Here is a 23,095-nt window from a genome sequence, read left to right on the forward strand (position 1 = left end):
ATCTATGGCTCGAGAGTTGATGCTCGTTGACCCAGTTGGCTAACGTACTGAACACAGAATCACTCTCTCAAGGAATTCTTTCGGACCTGATTATGGCATTGCTTGACTTGGGATAGAATTAAATAAGACGTGTACAAACTACAAACAGAAGGCACTCTGTCTCCATGAGCGTGCGTCGTCGTCTCTGATGCGACCGCCATTATACAAGCTACAGACAAAGTCAGAACTAATGGTCAAAACCACCAAGCCGAGCAGAGGGAAAGGGGAACGGCACGCACTAGCAGGTGTTTTATGTCTCGGAACGACACAAACCAGTGTGTATCATGAATCCTCTGTATAAAGTAATCATTCATCATATTATATTTTCAGGATGCTCAATGATACATCGGCAGCTGGTTGTATGTGCCAGTGAATGCCATGCGTGAAGGAAATCAAAATGGATCACCAATCCATCTAGCAAACTTGGGAGCAAATTAAGCAGCAAGATCTGTTTGCTATCTGGAATAATCCGCCTCCAAAAATTACATGGAAGTTCTTGGATCTTAGAAGATTGTATGGCCTAGAGACTTGTAGTTTCTAGGGAACATAGTTATCTTGTGTGAGTTGAGATGCATGGACAACCAGGGGCTTCTGTTTTCTAGACAATATTAAGCATAATAGACTTGCAGGAAATTAGTGGCCAAGGTTGAGTGCTTGAACTAGTGGTATTGATCATGGGGTTTCCTTCTCTTCAAAAGAATACAATCTTGTGGCCATTTAATCTCAGATATTTTCTTTCTTTTGCCTGCCTGCCTGCCTGTGTCTGCATGCACTTCATCTCTTTCGAACCTGGTTATCTTAGATATGTCTTTCCTGTTGAACATTGAATTTAGTTTCTTAGAACTCATGATTGTGTTGGATTTTTATGTGTTGCAATGGCTTGTGTGTGGATGGTGCATGCTATTATCCTATAAACTAGAAAAGGTTGATGAAAAGTAACATTGGAGTTCACTGCACCAAGATTCAATGGCGTTGTTCATTGCACTGTTCATGGTGCATAATTTTTTTCATTTAGGTTATCAAGTTTTTTATATATATAATTTCGTCATTCTAGGTTACATTAACATGGTTTTATATGTTTATATTTCTTTCAATTTATATGCTCTTACATGTAACAAATGTCAAGAAATATTTTGATCGACTTTAGGTTGTAGTTAAAAAAGAAATTATAAAAATGAAGACAAACTTAAAAAATAAAAAACAAAATAGATCTATTTAGATTTGGACGTAAAAAACTTCACTTTGTTCATAAAATTTTAGTTTATGTATTATTTAGCTCATGTTATTTTAGAAATTTACCTTTCGATTCCAAAATTCAATTTTTTTTTCATGTTTCAATTTCTAAAAGTTAGGAGAAATTAAAGAGTGAAAGTTACTAGAAAATATTAAAGAAAAAAATATTATTTTTTTTCAGTTAGTTTACCTAGAGGTTTGCTAAGAATAATAACTTTTTATTTTAGAATTTAATTAGCATCAACAATATTTTTTTAATTTGTCAGATAATATACATTTTTTAATTTATTTTATTAAGCATAACAATATCCTTTTGTTTTTCAATTAAAAAATCTAGGTATTAAAAAACACTAACATAATATGAATTTTTTTTTCTTGTGTAAGCTCGGATTATAGGACTAATATAAGTCAAATTACATGGCAAAGGTGCTTATATAAATTTATTTTGATGGAATTGGACCACTTCTACTCACATATATGAACATGCTGTGTATTCATTGCTTCAATATGTGAGTAGCAGGCATGGCACCAGTGGGGTTCACCGGTGTTATAAACTGTTATAGTTTCTTGTAAAGATATATTAAAGAGTCGTTGCGGTTGTTTTTTAAAGTTTTTTTTTTACATTGAAATACATCAAAATAATATTATTTTTATTTTTTTAAAATTAGCAAAAGAAAACGATCCAAAATATATATAAAAATTTAAATTTTAATAAAAAAAATTTTGAATTTAAAAAAACAGGTTGCCCGTATTTCCAAACATACTTTAAGTCCGCGGTCCTGCTGAGCATAGCCCAGTCTTAAAGAAGAGTCGAAAGCCGTCGAGGCCTAGGCGTAGTTAGGACTTCCTGGGCTCAGATCAGACCTGGCTGTGACAGTCTACTTGATCGGCAAAAGCTAGAAAGGGAATTATTTGTGCTGTGGACGTGTGAGGGAAGGAGAACAAGGTGCATTTTATGCACCTGTCTCTATTCCTATGATGAAGTCACAATGGAGTGATGGACCCCAATGCAAGAGCAGAGAGAAGATTTGGAGTGATAATTCCAGGTGGCACCACTCAGAGCCATTACAACCTTATCCCGCATCAAAAATCTGATCTCTTTCTCATCATCCAGTATCCAAAACCATCCATTTCCCTTCACATATCACAAACACAAACATCCAAACCCATTTTCTAGGCACCACAAAGCCCAGCAAACAGAGCTTGATAGTTTATTATACACGAAACAATCGACCTTTTCTAGTTGAAGGTAGTGAAGCAAAGAGACATGGCCTCCACTGCATGCTTCTTGCACCACCATGCACTAACCACTCCTACCAGATCAACCTCATCATCACAGCGCCAAGTGGTTAACCTCAAGCCCGCCCAGCTGGTTTGCAGGGCACAGAAGCAGGCAGTACAGGAAGAGGATGACGGTGTTGTGTCTCGTAGATTGGCACTCACTGTGCTCATTGGTGCTGCTGCCCTTGGCTCAAAGGTTGCTCCCGCTGATGCTGCCTATGGTGAATCTGGTAAAACATACATATGCTATGCTCCTTATTTATACTTGTCTTAATTGCTTGTAAGTGATGAACTTAAATGGCTAGTAGTATATGAATTTTAATGTTGAAATCGAAGCAGGACTCTATGGAGGTTCTGCTTAACATGTTGGCATCATATGTATGCCATATTTATGTGGTCTTTGGCTTTACCTACCTCTGAACTGAAGGAGTTAAACTGTACTAGTTTCAGCTTATGTTAAAAGGAAAAAAAAAAACACCGTATCGATTTCATCATATTGGATGGTAGGTAGTTTAGATAGGTGGAAGTCACTCGAGGAACATACTGGTTAATCCAACTCACTTGAGATTGGAGTGATTAAGGAGAGAATGCTCTCTTAATGGACATTTTACTGATTCTAAAAAAAAGGCGACTAAAGAGGGGAAATTCATGTCCTCTGAAACTGATACCCTCCAAACCATCCATAAACGTAGGCATGGTACTCTGTCTCGAGAAACAGAATTGATCAAATTTGTCTAGTTGATCAGTTTACATGGCTCGTTGCAGCCAATATTTTCGGGAAGCCAAAGTCAAACACAGACTTCTTGCCCTACAATGGAGATGGATTCAAGTTGTCAATTCCAGCAAAATGGAATCCAAGCAAAGAGAGAGAGTTCCCTGGTCAGGTTCTGAGATATGAGGACAATTTTGATGCCACCAGCAACCTTTCTGTCATGGTCACCCCAACTGACACGAAATCCATCGCCGACTACGGTTCCCCTGAGGAATTCCTCTCGAAGGTACAATCATTTTTCGTATTCTCAATCCATCAAATTTATGCAGAAGTTCAAATCTGCATGGAAGATTTTTTTAACTACTTTCAAGCTTTCTTTCAAAGTCTGAATTTTGGAAAAATGGTAGAAACTTGACAAATATTTTGCTTTGGTTACTGCAGGTGGATTACTTGCTTGGAAAACAATCCTCCTTGTTTGCGACTTCATCTGAGGTACTGTCGAAACAACGGAGAAACGTTGCAGAATAATTCGTTTGATTTTCATGTTGTTTATAAGACGTGCTAAACCTTCTCAAACTAGACCACTAAAGAATTAACTGGAACAATTTTCTGTTTTTATCCACCCAAAGTAGCAGTGTTTATGCATTTTTATTTCATGTGAATCTAAACTGATCATGCAGGGTGGTTTCGACACCAATACCGTAGCAACGGCTAACATATTGGAGACCTCAACTCCGGTGATCGATGGGAAACAATACTACTTCTTATCAGTGCTGACAAGGACTGCTGATGGAGATGAAGGTGGCAAGCACCAACTTATCACAGCCACTGTGAAAGATGGTAAGCTTTACATTTGCAAGGCACAAGCTGGAGACAAGAGATGGTTCAAGGGAGCAAGAAAGTTCGTGGAGAGCGCTGCAAGTTCTTTCAGTGTTGCTTAAGAAACTTAACTAAGAAATTGTTGTAAATCAAATTGAAATATGTGATGTTTCTTTTGAGCTGTTGTCCAGCTTTCCTTATTGCTAAAAAAATCTTAGAGCATGTACTTGATTGATTGGAGGCTCGACCAAAATGATAAAACCCCTTGACAAAATATTTTCAACTTCTATCTTTGGCTGTGGGAAAAAAATGCAGCTGCTGGCCTGGGAAAGTTAAATGTTGCAAGGAAAGGTGTTGGGTGTTAAAAAACAAACACTAATTTTGAAACTACAATAAATAAAGCACAAGATTTCCCCCCTAACAAAACGTATCTAATTATTTGCTCCAAAAAACCCCCACAACAAATTACAGTTTTTTTTTTTCCAGAAGTTTTTGATCAACTAGCATAGGACCTACCATCTAACCCACAATTAACCATCTAGTAAGTGGCCCAATGATAAAAGTTTGGAACCAAAAAGTTTGTTTCTCTGTAGTTTCAAGTTCAAACCCTATAATTGCTAATTTGATAGCCACTGGAGGCTTATATTATTGTTAACTTCAAGACCCGTTGGATTAGTCAAGGTACGCGCAAGTTAACTCGAACACCCACGTTAATAATAAAAAAAAATAGAGGAAAGAACTCATCCAACGTTAAAAATGATAAGAAATTTATTATCAGAAAGTCGCTGCACAATTCACATGCTTGTTTGATATGAATTCAATGTCTGCTGGAAACAAAAATAAAGTATATACATGAAAGCAATGGTCAAGGAAAAGAAGTATTTATCTGAAAATATCATGCTTGAGTTTCTTTCAAGTTCCTCCATTGCAGTAGTGGGTGCCATTGCTGTGAGCACTCTTGTGCTTCACATGCAGGGAATTCAAGCCCCATATTCGAATGGTACGATCATCACTAGCAGATGCTAACATGTATGGATTGGCTGGATTCCAGCTCACGCAGTTAACTGCTCCAGAATGACCTGGCAATGCCTCTACAAGATCTCCCGAGCCTCTATGCCAGATATATACCTGCAGATATAGATAATTTGAACTTCAGAAAGAAATGATAATAGCACTCAAACACTTTAGAATTAAATATCCAGAACCAAAGAGTTACATCTACACTCGTTCCAAAACACAGCCAGCCAAAATTCATCAAATCTGCTGAACTTAGTTACCATCCTCCCTTATTTATAAACTAATAACCCAGAATTCAAGAATGGCAATAACAAACAAAAGCAATGCCTGCTTTTAGAAATTCCAGAATGTTTCAACAGCTGCTCCTTGCATGTGTAATTATAGTACCATACAATAAATATAGTACAACCTAGAAATTCAAGAGGTTCAGACACTTGGACATCTAATAGCCAAGCTTGATCCTCTCTCTTCATCCAACTTTGCACATGCAGGTATGCCAGTGATAGCTTTTAGTTCTTCCACCATTTCTGATTTTGATCCTTGGGTTATACATTCAGGAGCTAATGATCACATGACTTGGTCTTCAAAAAAAATTTCATCTTATGGTCCTGGAAAAAGTTTTTTCCAGCATGTCTCATTAATAGGATGCCACTTAGAGTTCTTGAGCTCAGAAGTTTCTACAAGGAACATCGACAATATGTTGGTAAGTTGGGTCCGCGAGCATTGAAATGTGTTTTTACTGGATACTTTGCTACTTGGAAAGGGTATAGATGTTATCATCCTTCAAGTAGGAAAATATTTGTTAGCATGGATGCAACTTTTTGTGAAAATGAGAGGAAGGTCAACAAGAGTGCAGATATGTTATTGGCATCCCCAACTCTGTTTAATCCTAGACCATAATTGGAGGGAGCAACTCAGGGATAGAGAGAAGGAGAATGGAGATGAAAATCTGGTAGAAATCGAGGAATGCAAGAGTGATGAGAAACCAGAAAGAGAGAGAAATAGTTAAGGAAGATGATGGGGAAACTAGAAAGGGACAGCAAGAGAAGGTTTAGCAGGTTACACTAGCAAGAAAAAAACGAAAGTCAATGAATCTACTATACTTAGCCAAGAACCGTCTTCGAATTCAACCTTACAACATACTTCTGACTATAAGTTTCCTAACTCTTCCACTGAAAATGTTATTCTTTCTATTGATAATCTTACTATAGCTCTTAGAAAAAAGAGTTTGAAGTTGTACCGAACATCATTTATCTAATTTTGTGTAGGATCGGTTGTCACCTTCATATAGAGCTTGTATCCTCCTCAGAATTGGATGGAGGCTGTTGAAAATACTAGGAGGAAAGAAGCTATGGTAAAGGAGATGAGAGCGTTGTTGAAAAATGACACATGGAAGCTCACTACTCTTCCTGTTGTAGAGAGTGGCAGGTTGCAAATGGGTTTTATCCATTAAGCAGAAGTCAGATAGAAGTATTGATAGGTACAAGACAAGGCTAGTTGCTAAGAGATAAACCCAAACTTATAGAATTGGCTATCAGGAAACGCCAGCTCCTGTTGCAAAAATAAACTCAATCAGGGTATCAATATCTATTGCGTCAAACCTAGGATGGGACTTGCAACAATTAGATGTGAATAATGCTTTTCTACATGGGAACTTAAAGGAATAAGTGTACATGAAAATTCCTCTAGGTTTCTCTTATGAGAAGAGAGAGGGCAAGGCCTGCAAGTTGAGAAAAACTTTATATGGCATTAAGTAATCTCCATGTACATGGTTTGATAGATTCATCAAGGCAATTGTTCGATTTGGATACAAACAAACCAATGGAGACTCGGAGACACTATGTTCATTAAACATTACCAGGGCAAGAAAACAATTCTCATTGTATATTTTAATGACATTGTGGTGACAAAAAATAATCATGAGGAGGTTCATATGTTGAAGTATCTTGCTAAACAATTTGAAATCAAAGACCTTGGGAGTTTATTTTCTAGGAATTGAAGTCGCAAGGTTAAGTAAGGGCATCTTCATTTCTTAAAGGAAGTATATTCTTGATCTCCTACCTGAAACAAGGATGTTGGGTTATAGATCAGTTGATTCCTTTATACAAGTGAATCATCACCTTGTCGATTGTGAAGATGAAGTAGTTGGAATGGGGAGATATCAAAGCATGGATGGTAGGTTAATCTATATACCCAATCTGATTTAATTTATTCAATTAGTGTTAGCAGTCAGTTTATGCATGATCCTCACGCATCCCACCTTGATGTTGTTTATCGCATCCTTAGATATCTAAAGTCTGCTCTTGGAAAGGGGTTGTTGTTTTCTAATAATAGTTACTTCAAGGTAGAAGCACATGGAGTGTGTGAACTTTTGTGACTAAAAAATCTGATGTGTTTACTTGTTTCACATGATACTTTCAAGATGGCAATGAGAGATATCAATGTCTTATCTTGAAAGGGAGTGTTGTCAAAAGCAATTATTAAATATAGTGTGGGGTCAAGGGTAATAAAGTAATTTTATATTCTTTTCTTATATATAGTGAAAGGATGGAATGAGCTAATATTTGTTGTCACTTCCTCATAACCTTTCTTTCTTCTTTCTTCATTCTTCTTCCTCTCATTTTTCCACTTTTCTTCGTCCATCTCTAAAAAATCTTAACAAAAAAACTTGTCTTTTAATGATAATATAAATTTGATATATGTATTGTAGTATTATTTTATATCATCATTGCATATAGTATGAGGGGAGATACATATGTTGTCATGATTGAATTTTGGCTTATATGAATTCATATGCAAGTTGATGTGATTAATGAGTTGCATCATCCTTCATTAACTTGATCAAATGATATCTTGTGTTTTGTTCATTTGATTACACAGTTTATTGTCCGTTTCCAACTAAGTGGTTTAGTACTTTTGAAGAGCTATTCGTAACTTGTTTTAAATTGAATGTTTGACTTGTTTTACACTCAAATGTTAACTTGTCTTAAAATCATAATTTAACTTGTTTTATTCTATATGCTTAAAGTTTATGATATTTTTGAATGGTGCAATAGTTATATGTTTATTTAAATGCCTATATGAAAATATGCCTGTATGAAATATGCATTAGTGTTTAAGTTCAATGATGATTAAATACAAGGTCAAGGCATGCATAAGAGCTAAGGTAAGTAGATCTACTTAATGAATATAAAAACATATATTACATGTTGCACAAGCGTTGTGATGATTTAAACAGGTTTCATGAGAATAAAATCATTCAAGGAAACCTAAAAAAAAACAATGTATGGATACATGAAGTTCAAGAACAAGACACTTGATGAGATAACTATTTTTTACTTCAAAGATCAAGAACTCGTAATGAGTATTAGCCAAATAACATTTTATTTAGGAAATGGTTTTCACATCTACAAAACCTAAACAAACTCAAAAGAACAGAAGAAAAGACCAAAACACGCAAAACAAGAGAAGACCTATGGTAGCTAAATCAATCTAGATAATTTAGAGAAACAGCTTCTAGTTTCTCCAAATAATGTGACCATTTTGGTAAAAACAATTCAACTTTTAAGTGTTTGAAATTCCAAAATCTGTCCGAAAACTTTAAAACAGTCTAACCGATTCTAGAAATGGTCTAACTAATTCTCAAGTGGACTGAAATTTTTTGAAAGTTAAGTCCAACGACCAGTTTGATTTTTAGCATTATAAACACCCCTCGCTTGAGCAAAATGATCAAGAACATCAAAGGCAAAATTCTGATTATATTCTCACTCTTAATTCATTCAAAAACAAGGTTGAAGTGTTATTGGTAAAATTCCTTCAAGTGCTTCATTTGTATACCATTCAGCTTTATTAAGAGAGTAATACTGTGAAAAATATAAGTGACACTTAAAACACTTGGTAAAGCCTCTAAAACCTATTTTAAGTGTTTGATATTTGTCCATTTACAAGTATTGGTGAGGAATGGTTTGCTAATCTTGTACCCTTAAAAAAGATTAGATTAGGTAGCAGGTTTGATCCTTAGCCTTTGCAAAGGGATTAGGTTTGATCTTGAACCCATAAAAGAATTGAGTTAGATCTTGAACCTAAAAAAAAATATAGAAAGGTTTCAATCTTTGATCTGTGAAAGAGGTTGTGTAAGGTTTTGGTATTCAAGAAGTGGACTATGTGAGTATTAAAACTCTTAAATGGTAGCAGACGGTTGTCTGAACCTCTATAAAATTCTTGGTGCACACTCTCTTAACTTTATCTCCTTACGCCTTATTCGGAAATAAAACTAAAATGTAGGACAATGTTCCATTCAGACAAATGATTTCTTAATCTTGGCTAGTTACTCATTCCGTTTGTGATTAGTATTTAGTGTTAGATCAAACTTGTTCACATGTAGATTTCTTACCATATTAAGGAGATAAAATTTCTTGGTGACATTTAACCCAAAAAAAAAGTGATAGGACGTATGATAAATTTATTAAAAAAAAAGCTTGTATATACATATACCTGAACTCTCCATGTGCTTCTGAGCTATTTCTAAAGGTTTCTGGTAACAAACTGTCAACAGAATTTCCATTTTTTTCTTCCAAAACAAACAGGATAGAATACTATACATCTAAGGCAAACTGTTGATGTAAGATTATGTGGAAGCCTAATAAGACACATACACAGAAACAAAAGCACTATTTGAAGCTTTTTCAGTTTTTCTGAGGCTGAAGGTGTTGTTTAAGAAAAATAGATTTCCCTAAAATCTTCAGTCAGCCAGCTAATTATTTTCTATCAGACCTAGTCAGTATCCATTGTGATTCTCATGCATGATAAGGGAACATAATAATTTTTTCAATGTAGAACAAATAGTATCCATTGTGATTCTCATGCATGATAAGGGAGCAGAATAATTTTTTCAATGTAGTACAAATTGAAAAGCCACCACAGTATCAGCAATCCCATGGCCGTGATCAATTTAAGAAAAAAATCACAAGATCTCAACTGCTTAGGAATGTACGTAACATTTGACTTTCTTAGGAAGTGCAAAGAACTAACATGCAACATTTGATTCAAATAATGCCCTTCTCTTGAATGATCTGACCAGATCATTACCAACCCCTCCCATGATAAAATGGTTAGTGAAGAGGAAAGAAAGAAATATACACAGGCAGAAGACTATGGTTTATGCACAAGGAAAAGTAAGTAAACAGATGAACAAAACTTCTACTTCTGGTATACTTTCTTTTAAAGAATTAAAAACTTAAATAAAACAATCAAAATTCATACCTGAGAGTCTTCACTACCACATGCAATAAAAGCTTGTTCAAGTCCCCCAAAACATGACCTAATAACAAACCGGGTACGCCTATGGCCTTTGTACTTTGCAACAAGCCTGATGTTACCATCTATACTCCACAGATGGATTTCTTGGTTCAGAAGATTAACTAGCAAGAACCTATTATCTCTTGATAATGAGAATGAAGTAATTGTTTGATCTTCTTCAATCACCCTCTCAGCTTTAGCTTCTCTATCAAGCAATAAAATTGCAGTCGGTCTACACATACTTATAATCTGCTTCCCATCACTTGTTATCTCTAAATCAGAAATCTTCAGAGTTTTCTGCCCTTTCCAACATTCTACCTCTTTCCCTTCCAATTCCCACATGCAGATGCTCTTATCATTGATGCCAGAAAATATCCATTTCCCGTCTGGAAACCATCCACAGGACACCAGGCCAAGGCCCACTTTCTCATAAACCTGGAGGCACTCACCAGAAGAAACATCCCAGCGCCTGACAACCTCCTCCACCCCACAAGTAAGAAGCTGGTGGTCATCGGGACTCCATGAAACAGAGGAGACAGGTTTTTGGTGACCAGATAATCTATGCTTCAAAGAAACTCCGCCATTTACATCAATCTGGAAAGCATGACAAATTAGCTGGCACATAAGAAACATATATAATTGTTCCATGAGCAGAATGACACGGATGCATCTGGACCTCCAGCAGTCCATTGTTCTTCAAATAAGGGGGGTTGCACATAGTAAACAAGGCATGCCCAGTGAAGCTTACAAATGCTTATGGGGAAGAAATAGCTGATTATTTAAGAATTTTAATGGTGTTTGACTACTAAGGTTGCATAAACAGAGTGATTAAACTTCTAAAGACACCATATGAGAAACACACAATTAAATATCCCAGGCAGAAAGTTGCAGGCAGAATCAAATAAAACAACGGAGAAAGAATATGGAAATACAATTGAATAACATAACATGCTAAAAGCAAACAATTATACCTCCCATATGATTGCTGATCGATCGTTAGAGGATGAAGCTAAGTATTTCCCATTATGTGAAAATTGTAAGAACCAGACTTCATCTGAATGTGCTTCTAATATCTGTTCCAGTGGGAATAAGAGAAAGACTCAATCTAGTGGTGCCAGAAATGCATAGAAAGCAACTGAAAATGGAAAAGTGTAGTCTGCTCATGGAAATAAAATCCAAAGCAAAAGCTAAACATAAACAGGACTTACTAAAAACATATAAATTAAGCAATAGCATTCATCAAAATTTTCACTTTCCCAATAAAAAAAATGCCCTGATAGATTATTTATTCGACTTTCATTGCTGCTTCTGACCCCAGAAACCTTTTCCACTTAGTCACTAAGATAATAGCTCTGTATCACTAAAATTTGGTCAAAGCACACATTATATAACAGCTCATAAAGAAAAACATTGCATCACAGAATTCAATCAAAACCAAAGAACCTCCATATAAAGCCATCATTTGCAAATATGTCCTAACCTGCAAAATTCGAGAAGGAATCTGATCTCTTCCACACTGATGATCTGAGTATAACGACATTTCTTTATCCAACGAGTTGTGAAAGAAGCAAGCATCCCGTTGTAAGGTAAGAGCCTGTTCAACTAAATGTTCCAATCTGCTCTCAGGTATTATAACTGTTGGGGGAAGCAGCTTTTGCAGTTCCTCCAGCAGCTTGGACCGTGGCTTTATCCTTCCATTGTCTTGATTGGAAGAACCAACTGAATTGCAATGTGTAGAAGATACAATGCAGGAAGAAAGTTCACAAATTCGACCATTATTAATGCAGAGAGGAGCAATCTCAGTCCTCAATGTCTTCAATGCATCCACAATATTGTCCCCGTCCAAAAGTTCAAAAAACTTCTGCTCCAATATCAGAAAAGATGCTGACTTGACAATGTTTTCATCCTTTAGGCCAATGTTATGCAATGTGACTACACTTTCATCCCAATTGCCATTGAGAACTTGCTGCATAAATAAATCTACTGCAGATGAATGTAATGGTATCCCAGACTCTTCCTCTAAATGAGCACAGCTTTTCTTATATCCAAGAGAATGCAATGCCTTGGCTATTATTCTGACAAATTCAACTCTTTTAATAACTCCTTTTGAACCAAGAACCTCTTTGTCCCCTTCAGATTGTGGGGGGCGAGCCATCAAATCCCTGGAACCAACAATGGGCTCTGTTAAAGATGAACCGTTGGAAAGACCTGTCAACCTTCCGGAGGCTAATTTCAGGCGTTTTGAGGCTGGTTCATCATCCTCTACACCTCCCATGAAATGCACACCTCAGCCCATATATTACAGCAATGGTAACTAGACAACTAAGGAGTCTAATTGAAAATGTCTTGAATGTATCACAATATATATCTTCCTGCGTAACATAGACAAGTAAAGTTTGTTAAAATGGAAGTAAGGATGAGGCATAGAGTCATAAAAAAGTTCTCCTTGATTATTTGATCTCGCAAACAACAGCAAAGTAAAATGATATATAAGACAATAGAAAACAATATCACTTGTACTGAACATTCTATGGGTTGCCTTCTCTCAAGGTGTCTTTCCCAACTCATCTGTTGGTTTCTTTGCATAAATTCCTGTAATTATCAGTCTTGCAGTAACTGCTATCATATAGAAACTTAAAATATAACTGTTCAGCTAAGCTTTAAAGGCTTATGTTCAAAGTATAACTTCAGTACAGCATCCATCACTCAAACCAACTGCACATGAGAATGAGATTGACAGGGTTTCGAAAGAATCGATAGAACTTCTGGTTCATGGATTTAAATTGGCAAGAGAACCAGTTGCTAAACCATTTTTTAGACAAAAACAAAAGTACAGAGATAAAGAAACTTACCTTGAGAGCAACTTGGTTCAGAATTACTGCAAAGCTTGAAGAAAGATACAGCACCTCAAATGAACTGCAATGCCGTTCCACTTTTCATTATCTGTACCATGCCAAATGCTTCCAAGTAAGAAATATTGAAGATGGACTTCATTTTTTTTCTTTTTTCTTGCAACTTTTGTTTTTGTATATTACAATTTGCACTGCCTAGCATCAATAACAAGACCTGTTGATTTAAGTTATGCGAGAATGACTTGGAAATTCATAGTTATGATAGTTTGGGGCATATAAAACTACATGAATTAGAGAATATGACATCGTCTGAACATAGGATGCAGTGTGGGACAAAAAATAATTGGCTTTAAGAACATGGCCCCTTATTGAAATCAGATAATGTAGGAGAATGGTGGCAAATTACCAGGTCACTATTCTTTATCTCTGTCAAATTACACTATCTGATTTCTCATCGAAAACAGAGGTTCAAAGTGTAATAATACATTGATCCCAAAGCAATAGAAACTCAATAACTCATCATGCTACATTAGCATCCATTGTAGGAAAGCTTGCTTGAGTCTAACAAAAAATTCCCCCCCTGTAAGAACTGGATGCCAGGATTATGTTTGGTTTTAAAGTTTTGAGAAGTGATTATTTTCATAAAACTCATCATTCTCCTATAGAAATTTCAAGAAATGGATCAACTGACACTTCCATTAACTTCTAATATCCAGTCTACACACCACATTTAAAGACAGACATTTGATGCTTAGATAGCTTAAGCTGCTACCCGATCTGGTAAATTCTCACCCTAACATGGAACTTACATCTTCAGTGAGGCAAACAAATGCCAAGAGAAACTATTTATCCTGGAGTTAAATTTAATTCCGTCATGAAACAGGTTAAACATGGTAATTCAATCCCCTTTGATGACTAATTTAATTCGTAAAGCACCACACAGAGTACAGCCATTCATGAAAAAGATCATCACAAAAGAAAATCAACACTAACGCCCAAACATTGTCCTTATGAGCACCAATTGTTGATAATGTATGCTCAAAAGGCATGATTTCAGTGTGTCAAACTGATATGTTCATCAATTAGAAGCCGAAAAGCCCGTTTGGCTCCTTAATAACAAGCCAAACTGAAAGTTCTGAAACTTTCATAATCAACAAAGGCCATGAAACAAAAATGTGAATGAGTAACCAAACTAATAGCACAAGAAACCCAAAATAATAATTGACCAGACACATTACAGTAAAAATAAGCAAGAAACACTCAAGACCCATAAAACCAAATGAAAAGGAAAGGACCTTTCCAGGAAAAAATAGCAAAATCGTTTTAATTTCAGTTCATATACAGAAAACACTTAAGACCCAGATCAGAGACAACCATTGATGCAACAATCCATCATCTCCATCACTCATGAGCCCAGAACACCAAATCCACTCCAAAACTAACCACCCAATACACAAACCATCATGAAGACATAAAAGCAAAAAAAAAATCTAACAGAATCAGGAAAAAATAACTGCAAGTTAGGAGATAAAAGAGCAAGCTCTGAAATGCCCAAAAACCGAAATCCAGTTTGGTAGGCGATTCAGATCAAGAAAGAAAAAAAAAACGATTGGAAGAAACCAAGCCTAAGATAATCAGAAATGGGTAAAGGTGAAAATAAAGTGAAAAAATGTTCCCTGTTTGTTTCTTTGTCGGTTACAGGAGTATAGAAAAGCACACGCTGGATTCAACCCAGAAAAGATTTTAAAAAAAATTACAAATTTGAAAAAACAATATCAGTGATCATAAGCGGAAAATAGTGATGATAGCAATTATTTTCTGAGAAAAAAGAAAAAACTGGGTTGGTACCTTGCTTTGTGTATTATAGAAAGAAGAGGAGGGTAAAGAGAAAGGAAGGAAAAGAGACGGAGAGGGTTTGGTCTTGTTATGTTTACTCTTGGCGTTGAGGAAACCAACTGAATGGGGTTATGGAGAGACATGGAGGGGATTAGATAGAGAGGGAGTGGGGCGAGGAGGTCTGCAAATCCTGCTTTCACATGGACTCTACCCTTTTTGTGGCCCTGCTACGAAAATGGCCAGTTGCATGAAAATGTGTTGTGAAAATGGCCCATTCTTCTTATCTTGGGTTTACCATTATGGGATGTGAATAATCTTTTTTAAACTTGATAAGAACAGATTTTAACATTGTTGCATGATAATAATTCATGGCTACATTATAACCAAAAAAAAAAACATGAGATCTATTAAGATATTTGATTTGCTTAAAATATCTTTATTGATTTTGATATACTCATATGAATCGGAATAAATCACTAACTCTATGTAATCATCACATGATTTCATGAATAAGATAAATAGTTCAAAAATGATAAGATCAAACTAACTTTATGTAATCACCACACATGATTTCATGAAGAAGATATGTCTGAAAAATTTCTCCCTCGGATCATTCAAAATAGTTCGAAAATGATAAGATCAAACTATATATTTTTAAAAACAAGTAGAGATTGCACAAGTAGTTTATTAACAAATATTTATTATGATTGAAAAGTTTTTTTAATGAATATATGTTTTTCAATTTTTTTCAACAAATATTTAATAAGTAATTAATACGAGATATGTATATTTATATCTTATTTAAAATATATACATTTAATGTCATTTAAAATAAATATAAGGGTCACTGTAACAAAAGAAATATTTTTGTAATAAGATAATTTATAAATTAAAAACAAAATAATCAAGATTACTAATTTCTTTCTATAGATATTCCAAATATTATAATTCAATTCAATTCTATAATTTAATATTTAATTCTAAATTTACTTATAAATTAGTTTTAATTTGACATATAATTTTACTCCAAACTTATATCTGTTTGTTTTTATGTTACAAAAGCATTTTTAAAAAAATTAAATTTTTTTATATATTTTTTTAAATTAATATTTTTTTAGTATTTTGAGATTATTTTTATATTCTGATGTGAAAAATAATTAAAAAAAATAAAAAATATTTTACAAAATAAACACTATATTGCGATTATACATTACCAGATAACCGCACGTAAGAAACTGTTCTGTCATTGGTCCGCTGCCATTGTTACTCCTCGTAACAGAGTAAAATCCAGCGATCAGTTAGCAGTTATAGCAGCTTTTGAGTGCTGGAAGAAAGAAAAGAATAGGGGTCTAGCTAGAAGCATGGTTTGGTTAACAATACTTCATCTCTCCAAGCATCATGAATATGCTGCAAGCCATGCGTAAGCAGCTCCAGAGAGAACTAATTCGCAAGGGTTTTATTCCAGAAGATGTCTCAAGTTGCAATACGAATGCTCATGTTCCAGGTATAGTCCACGCTGTCCTTGTGGCTGGTCTGTATCCAATGGCGGGGAGGTTCCTTCCTTCCACCTAAAATTGGAAAGCGTGTTGTAGAGACTGCTAGTGGTGGTCAGTCCCTTGATTATAAGCTATCATTTTGGAAGTCAAATGACTAGTACCCTTTGGTTATATATGATGAGATAACCCTTGGAGATGGGGGTATGCACGTAAGAAACTGTTCTGTCATCGGTCCGCTGCCATTGTTACTCCTCGCAACAGAGATTGTAATCACTCCTGCAGATCGAGGGTGGCAGTGAAGAGGATGACGGCAACGACTACGATAGTGCAGATGGAGCTGAAAGTGATGAAGACGGAATGGAGACAGATGGCAGATTAGGCACACAACACGGTGAGAGAGCAATTATCTGCAGCGGCCTTATTCAAATTAAGTAGTCATTCCAATGCATACTGATATACGAGGTCTTATCCTTCATCAAACCTTTTAGTTCACCTTAATTTTACTTTGTCATCATGACGTCCTTTTAGGTTACACATCCTCACAAAGTGCTTCCTCCTGCTCTTGAGGCCTGTATATATTGCATTCCAGTCCAATGACGGGCTACGTGGGATTTCATTATTACCAGCAGAATCTGTGGAGTCATTGAGTGCGCGCAATGGTCTATGCAACTGAGATCGGCAAGCCTGCTTCAGGAAGTAGAGAGATGAATCAGAATCCAAATAGCTTCCTTAGCTCGTTGATGAACAACGACACACAGCAGACTATTCCTTCCTATCATCACAAAGCTAGGAATTCTAATCGAAGGTCTACATTGCAAGGCCGCGCTTCAGCTGGGACCGGTTCTGGCATGCATGGACGGTTAGGTCCAAGGGAAGCTATGGAAATGCAGCCAAAGAGCATGTATACTCTTTCTAGGGATTCTGCTTGTTTTACAGAAAGGTCGTGGTAGTGATATGAGCTGTGGTGCAGAGGGCTTTGTCCCTGCAATGTTCTAGTATAATACGAGTTTTTTTGTTTTTTTTCGATAGAGATGAGTATTTTACATGACATACAACTTGAAAAGTCAAAAAATGCTTTAAAAAGGAATAGAGGATATATTTTTTAAAAAAAAAATACGTATCAAAATTATGAAAAAATAAAATAAAAAATAATATATTTTTTAAACTAAATGCATTTTTAAAACTTATTTAAAAAAAAATCAAACACAAAAATAAACAATTATTGAGGTAATGTTTTACATTGCAATTCAACTGTATTTTAAAGTTTAGTTTTTTTATGTTATTTTAATAATTTTAATGTGATTATGTCAAAATTAAATTTTAAAAAATAAATAAATAAATAATTATTTTAATATAAAAAGTAAGTATTTTGAAAAATAAGCTTTGCAATATTCTAAACAAACACTATATCTGTAGCTGCTACAAACCTCTATCCTTACTTTGACATGGAGGCATAAAACAGGCATTTCGTTACTTCAACTAGTCTGCGAATTTTAAATAACTGTTGACATTTTAATTTTTTAAATAAACTAATTGGTGGAGGAATTAAATAATAAACTACCCTTAATTAATACTACCGTTGACACTCCAACTAAATGCCTGTTACTTCGACAAAAATCACTGTGGACACTTCACCTAATCTTTAGTTTTACGTCAGATCTCTTATATGTCAAAACAAATTTAATTGCTTTCAATTTATTTTTATATCTGAGATCATTTTGATAGATTCTCATTAATTAAAACTAGTAAAAAAAATTGTGTAATATTAATTTATTTATTTTTTGAATTCGAGTTTCTCACATTTGAAATAATAATAAAAAAAGATAGATTGGCCAGAATGAATCTGAATTTAAAAATATATTGAGATAAATTATACTTATAGAAATAAATTGAATACTTAAATATAAAAATAAATTAAAATAACTGTGCTCCGCTGCAGGATTCTAGACAGAAAAAAACAGGCCAAAACTTAAATGCAAGTGGTAAATTATTATTATTATTATTTTATCAAAAAGCGATAGCTATAAGTGGTCAATTTTGACGAAACAAAGAATCTATTACAAAAAGAATTTAGGTTAAAAAGAACAACCAATCAATCAATCTCAAAACAAACCAACATGGATTTAAAAGTCAGGCATCTTAAGATTGTTATTGGCATACTAAGAACATCATCAACAAATAAAGAAAACAACAGTTCAACAATATTTTATGATATCAATTATGGTAACCAGTATGATGATGAAACAAGTATTTATCGATATATCATTACCAAAAAAACATAGGATAAATAAAAATTATGGATATAAATTTTTTAAAACACAAGCACACTCTAATAAAAACGTGTCAAGTCTCGTGCTAGTAGGACTTAATCATAATTGGACGTGACATTACGTCAAGTCTCGAGCACGCTAAAAAAATAACAAATCCATCCTTCCTAGGCATGCATAGAGAAATAAGCAGACCATCCTCCTTAAGTACATTCAAGAGAATGAACATCCCCTATGAGGTTTGCCCAAGGGAATGAGCATCTTTCCTTGGGCACGCCTAAGTAACAGACCCAACCTCTTTTAAATTCACCCATAAAACAAACCTATCCTTCTTTAAGTCTAGCTTTGGAAAAGAATTTAGCCTTAAAGACTTAGCTACATTTAATGTCTTGAACCCTGATTTTCATATACCTTTTAGGTGTATAAAAATTTTACAAGGACATATTATATTTCCATCAACACATTAATACAAATTTAAAAGATATTTATTACTCATTAAATTCTATAAAGATAAAATTACACTTCAGACTTTCATATTTACAGAAGAATAAGAGGCTATAAATACACTACGAGACCTTCATAATAAAGATTTATAATTTTCACTCCCTGCTACATGTAATATTTTCATAGCATCTTTCTTTAAAATATTATTATGTTTTTTTAAAAAAAATACTTATTTAAGTATTAAAAAAATCCTTACCTCCAACAAAAAAAAAACCTCTTATAGGTACTAGTCACAAGTCATCTTGACCTACCAAGTAACAAGAATAAACCAGTGACTATCTTGATTAAAAAAAATAAAACTAATAAAATTAATTGACTAACCGATTATCAAACCTGAAAACTCAATTATTAAACTACTTAGTTTTTTTAGACTTCATCGATGCTCAACCATCATAGCATGATGATCCATTGTTTGATATCCTTTAATGAAGCCATGACAGTTATCTATCAAGACAATGGTAGAATGAAATCAATTGAGATCAACAGTTTTTTCACATCACGTAACTCGTTCAGTTTGTATCCCTACACGGCTTCATCTGAAATAATGACTATTTATTCGGTCATCACCGGGTACAATAATATCTCTCAATGTCTTAACCATTATATTATATTATATTATATTATATATTATTAACAATACTCTAAAAGGCGTGGGAAAGCACTGTAGCTTCCCCGCGCCTTTTATTTTCATTCACTTATATATTATAATTATTATTATTATTATATTATATTATATTATAATTATAAACTGCTCTTCTCTTTTTTCCGTTCTTTTTCCTTTTTTTTATTCCATTTGGCTTTTTTTTTTCCTTTTTCTTTGTTTTTTTTCTTTAATGAATTTTTTTTAATTTAGTTTATTAATGTTTAATTTTATTTTATTTAGTTATCAGATTTTCATGACACGGATCCCGAATTTGACAGGTTAACCTAGATTGACAAGTTAACCCAAAATTTTTCTCTTTTTAATTAATTTTTTTTATTTAGTTTAGTTTGGTAATGTTAAATTTTTTTCTATTTAATTATTAGACTTTCATGACATGTCTCCTGGGCTTGACAGGTTAACCTAGTTAATTCTGGGTTAACCCGTAATTTTTTTTTTCTATTTAGTTATCAAAATTTTATGACGCGAATCTCAAGTTTGACGAGTTAACCTGGTTTGAAGGGTTAACCCAGTTAATTCAGATTTTTTTTTCTTTTTCTTCATGTTGGTTTTTTTTCTTTGTTTTTTTTTTAATTAATCTATTTCATTATCATACTTTTATGACACGAACTTGCAGTCAGACCCACATCCAAGGCTCTTGGATCCGCTGTTGCAACTAGACTGAATTAAACTTGAGTCATTTAAGTTTAATATTATTATTAATATTATAAATATTACTCTTTGGTCAAGCGTTGCAGCTAGACCAAAGACTTTTGGGTATATCTTTGTTGAAAGACCTAACACTCTTAGATTTTAGCATTTTTTGATGTTTTTTATGCAAGAAACAAAAATAACCCGTGACGTATGTCTTTATTTTTTTTTCCTTTTTAAGCCTTTTACTGTGGACTGCACAATGCAGTCCACGGTGAAAAAGTTGATACCTTTAGTTTTTTTTGTCCTTTTGTCATTTTGAATTATTTTTTGAATTTAGTTTTTTAATATTAAATTTTTTCTGTTTAATTATTAGACTTTCATGACATGAATCTCAAGTTTGACAGGTTAACCCAGTTGATTTATATTTTTTTTCTTTTTCTTCATTAGTTTTTTTTCCCTGTAGGTTTTTTTTCTCTTTGCTTTGTCCTTTTTAATTGATCTTTTTTTTTACTTATATATAATAATAATAATAATAATAATAATAATAATAATTACAGTGAAACGCTGAGCTGTTTTTTTTTTTTGTTTTTTCCTGTTTTTATTTAAATCTTTTTCTATTTAGCTATCACATTTTCATGACACGAATCCCATGTGTGACGAGTTAACCTGATTTGGTGGGTTAACCCAGTTGATTCAGATTGTTTTTCTTTTTTCTCATTATTTTTGTTCTTCCGATTTTATCTTTTTATATTGTATGCAATCCACGGTGAAACGACTGATTTTTATTTATTTTTGCTTTTTTTCTCTTTATGTCTTTCACTGTGAACTGTACAGTGCAGTACACGGTGAAAAGGCTGATGCCTTCTTTTTTCTTTTTAATTATTATTTTTATTTAATTTGTTGATATTAAATTTTTTTCTATTTAGTTATCAGACTTTTATGACACGGATCTCAAGTTTGACGGGTTAACCCAGTTAATTCAGATTTTTTTTCTTCGTTAGTTTTTTTTCTTCTTGTTGGTTCTTTTTCTTTGTTTTTTTCTTTTTGATTAATCTATTTAACTATCACACTTTTATGACATGAACTTGCAGCCAGACCCACATCCAAGACTATTGGGTCTGGTATTGCAGCTAGACCCATTTAAACTTGGGTCATGCAAGTTTAATGTTATTATTAATATTATAAATATCACTCTTAGGTCAGGCGTTGCAGCCAAACCCGAGACTTTTGGGTATAGCTTTGCAAAAAAACCTAACATATTTATATCTTAGCATTTTTTTAATATTTTTTATGCAAAAAATTAACCTACAGCATCGCGCGGGTCATATAACTAGTAACATACTCTAAAAGATGTGGGGAATTCCCCACGCCTTTTAATTATAATAATAATAATAATAATAATAATAATAATAATAATAATAATATATTATATTATATTTTTTTTGTTTTTGTTTTTTTTGTTTTTTATGCCTTTATGGGTATTTTCTTGCTTTTTTTTGCTTTTAATTTTTTTTTAATTTAGTTTGTTAGTGGTAATTTTTTTATTTAGTTATCAGACTTTCATGACACGGATCCCGAGTTTGACGAGTTAGCCTGGTTTGACGAGTTAACCCGGAATTTTAATTTTTTTGCTTTTTTTTAATTAATTTTTTTCATTTAGTTTAGTTTGTTAATGGTAAATTTCTTTCTATTTAATTATCAGACTTTCATGACACATATCCCGAGCTTGACAGGTTAACCTAGTTAATTATAGGTTAACCCATTGAATTTTTTTTCTATTTAATTATCAAACTTTCATGACGCGAATATAAGGTTTGACGGGCTAGCCTGGTTTGAAGGGTTAACCCATTTAATTTAGAATTTTTTTTTCTTCATTAGTTTTTTTCATGTTGGTTTTTTTCTTTGTTTTTTTCTTTTTAATTAATCTTTTAAATTATCATACTTTTATGACACGACCTTGCAGTCAGACCCACATCCAAGGCTCTTGGGTCCGATGTTGCAACCAGATTCACTTAAACTTGAGTCATGTAAGTTTAATATTATTATAAATATTATAAATATTACTCTTAGATTAAGCGTTGTAGCTAGACCAAAGGCTTTTGGGTATATCTTTGCAGAAAGACATAAAACTCTTAGATCTTAGCCTTTTTTGATTTTTTTTATGCAAGAAAAAAAATATAACCTGTGGCGTATGCCTTTGTTTTGTTTTGTTTTTTTGTTTTTTCTTTTTAAACATTTTACTGTAGACTACACAGTGCAGTTCACAGTGAAAAAACTGATGCCTTTAGTTTCTTTTTTGTTTTGTAATTATTCTTTTAATTTAGTTTTTTAATATTAAATTTTTTCTATTTAATTATTAGACTTTCTTGACACGGATCCCAGGTTTGACGAGTTAACCCAGTTGATTCAGATTATTTTTCTTTTTCCTCATTAGTTTTGTTCTTCCG

The 23,095-nt window shown here is 33.7% G+C and overlaps 2 protein-coding genes across 5 annotated transcripts; one reads left to right on the top strand and one right to left on the bottom strand.

Annotated features, from left to right (window-relative positions):
• Positions 1–2,405: 2,405 nt before the first annotated feature.
• Positions 2,406–4,367, top strand: LOC133691924 (oxygen-evolving enhancer protein 2, chloroplastic-like). The gene is made up of 4 exons (XM_062112548.1): positions 2,406–2,783; positions 3,319–3,551; positions 3,707–3,757; positions 3,946–4,367. The coding sequence occupies exons 1-4, from the start codon at positions 2,540–2,542 to the stop codon at positions 4,204–4,206; spliced, it is 789 nt and encodes a 262-aa protein (XP_061968532.1). The 5' UTR covers positions 2,406–2,539; the 3' UTR covers positions 4,207–4,367.
• Positions 4,368–4,834: 467 nt separating this feature from the next.
• On the bottom strand, positions 4,835–15,298 carry LOC133691922 (WD repeat-containing protein 26 homolog). 4 transcript variants are annotated; one of them, XM_062112546.1, is made up of 6 exons: positions 15,100–15,295; positions 13,252–13,315; positions 11,880–12,771; positions 11,371–11,472; positions 10,364–10,993; positions 4,835–5,212 (listed from the first exon to the last, which is right to left on the bottom strand). In XM_062112546.1, exons 3-6 carry the CDS (start codon positions 12,672–12,674, stop codon positions 4,997–4,999), a joined length of 1,743 nt encoding a protein of 580 aa, XP_061968530.1. In that variant the 5' UTR covers positions 12,675–12,771; positions 13,252–13,315; positions 15,100–15,295; the 3' UTR covers positions 4,835–4,996. The 4 variants fall into 4 exon arrangements, with proteins under 4 accessions (XP_061968530.1, XP_061968528.1, XP_061968529.1 ...); XM_062112544.1 differs by having other exon boundaries at positions 13,252–13,342; XM_062112545.1 differs by lacking the exon at positions 15,100–15,295 and adding an exon at positions 13,658–13,840 and having other exon boundaries at positions 13,252–13,342.
• Between the last annotated feature and the right edge of the window lie 7,797 nt (positions 15,299–23,095).

This window comes from Populus nigra, chromosome 4, assembly GCF_951802175.1.
Source record: "Populus nigra chromosome 4, ddPopNigr1.1, whole genome shotgun sequence".
Taxonomy (NCBI): domain Eukaryota; kingdom Viridiplantae; phylum Streptophyta; class Magnoliopsida; order Malpighiales; family Salicaceae; genus Populus; species Populus nigra.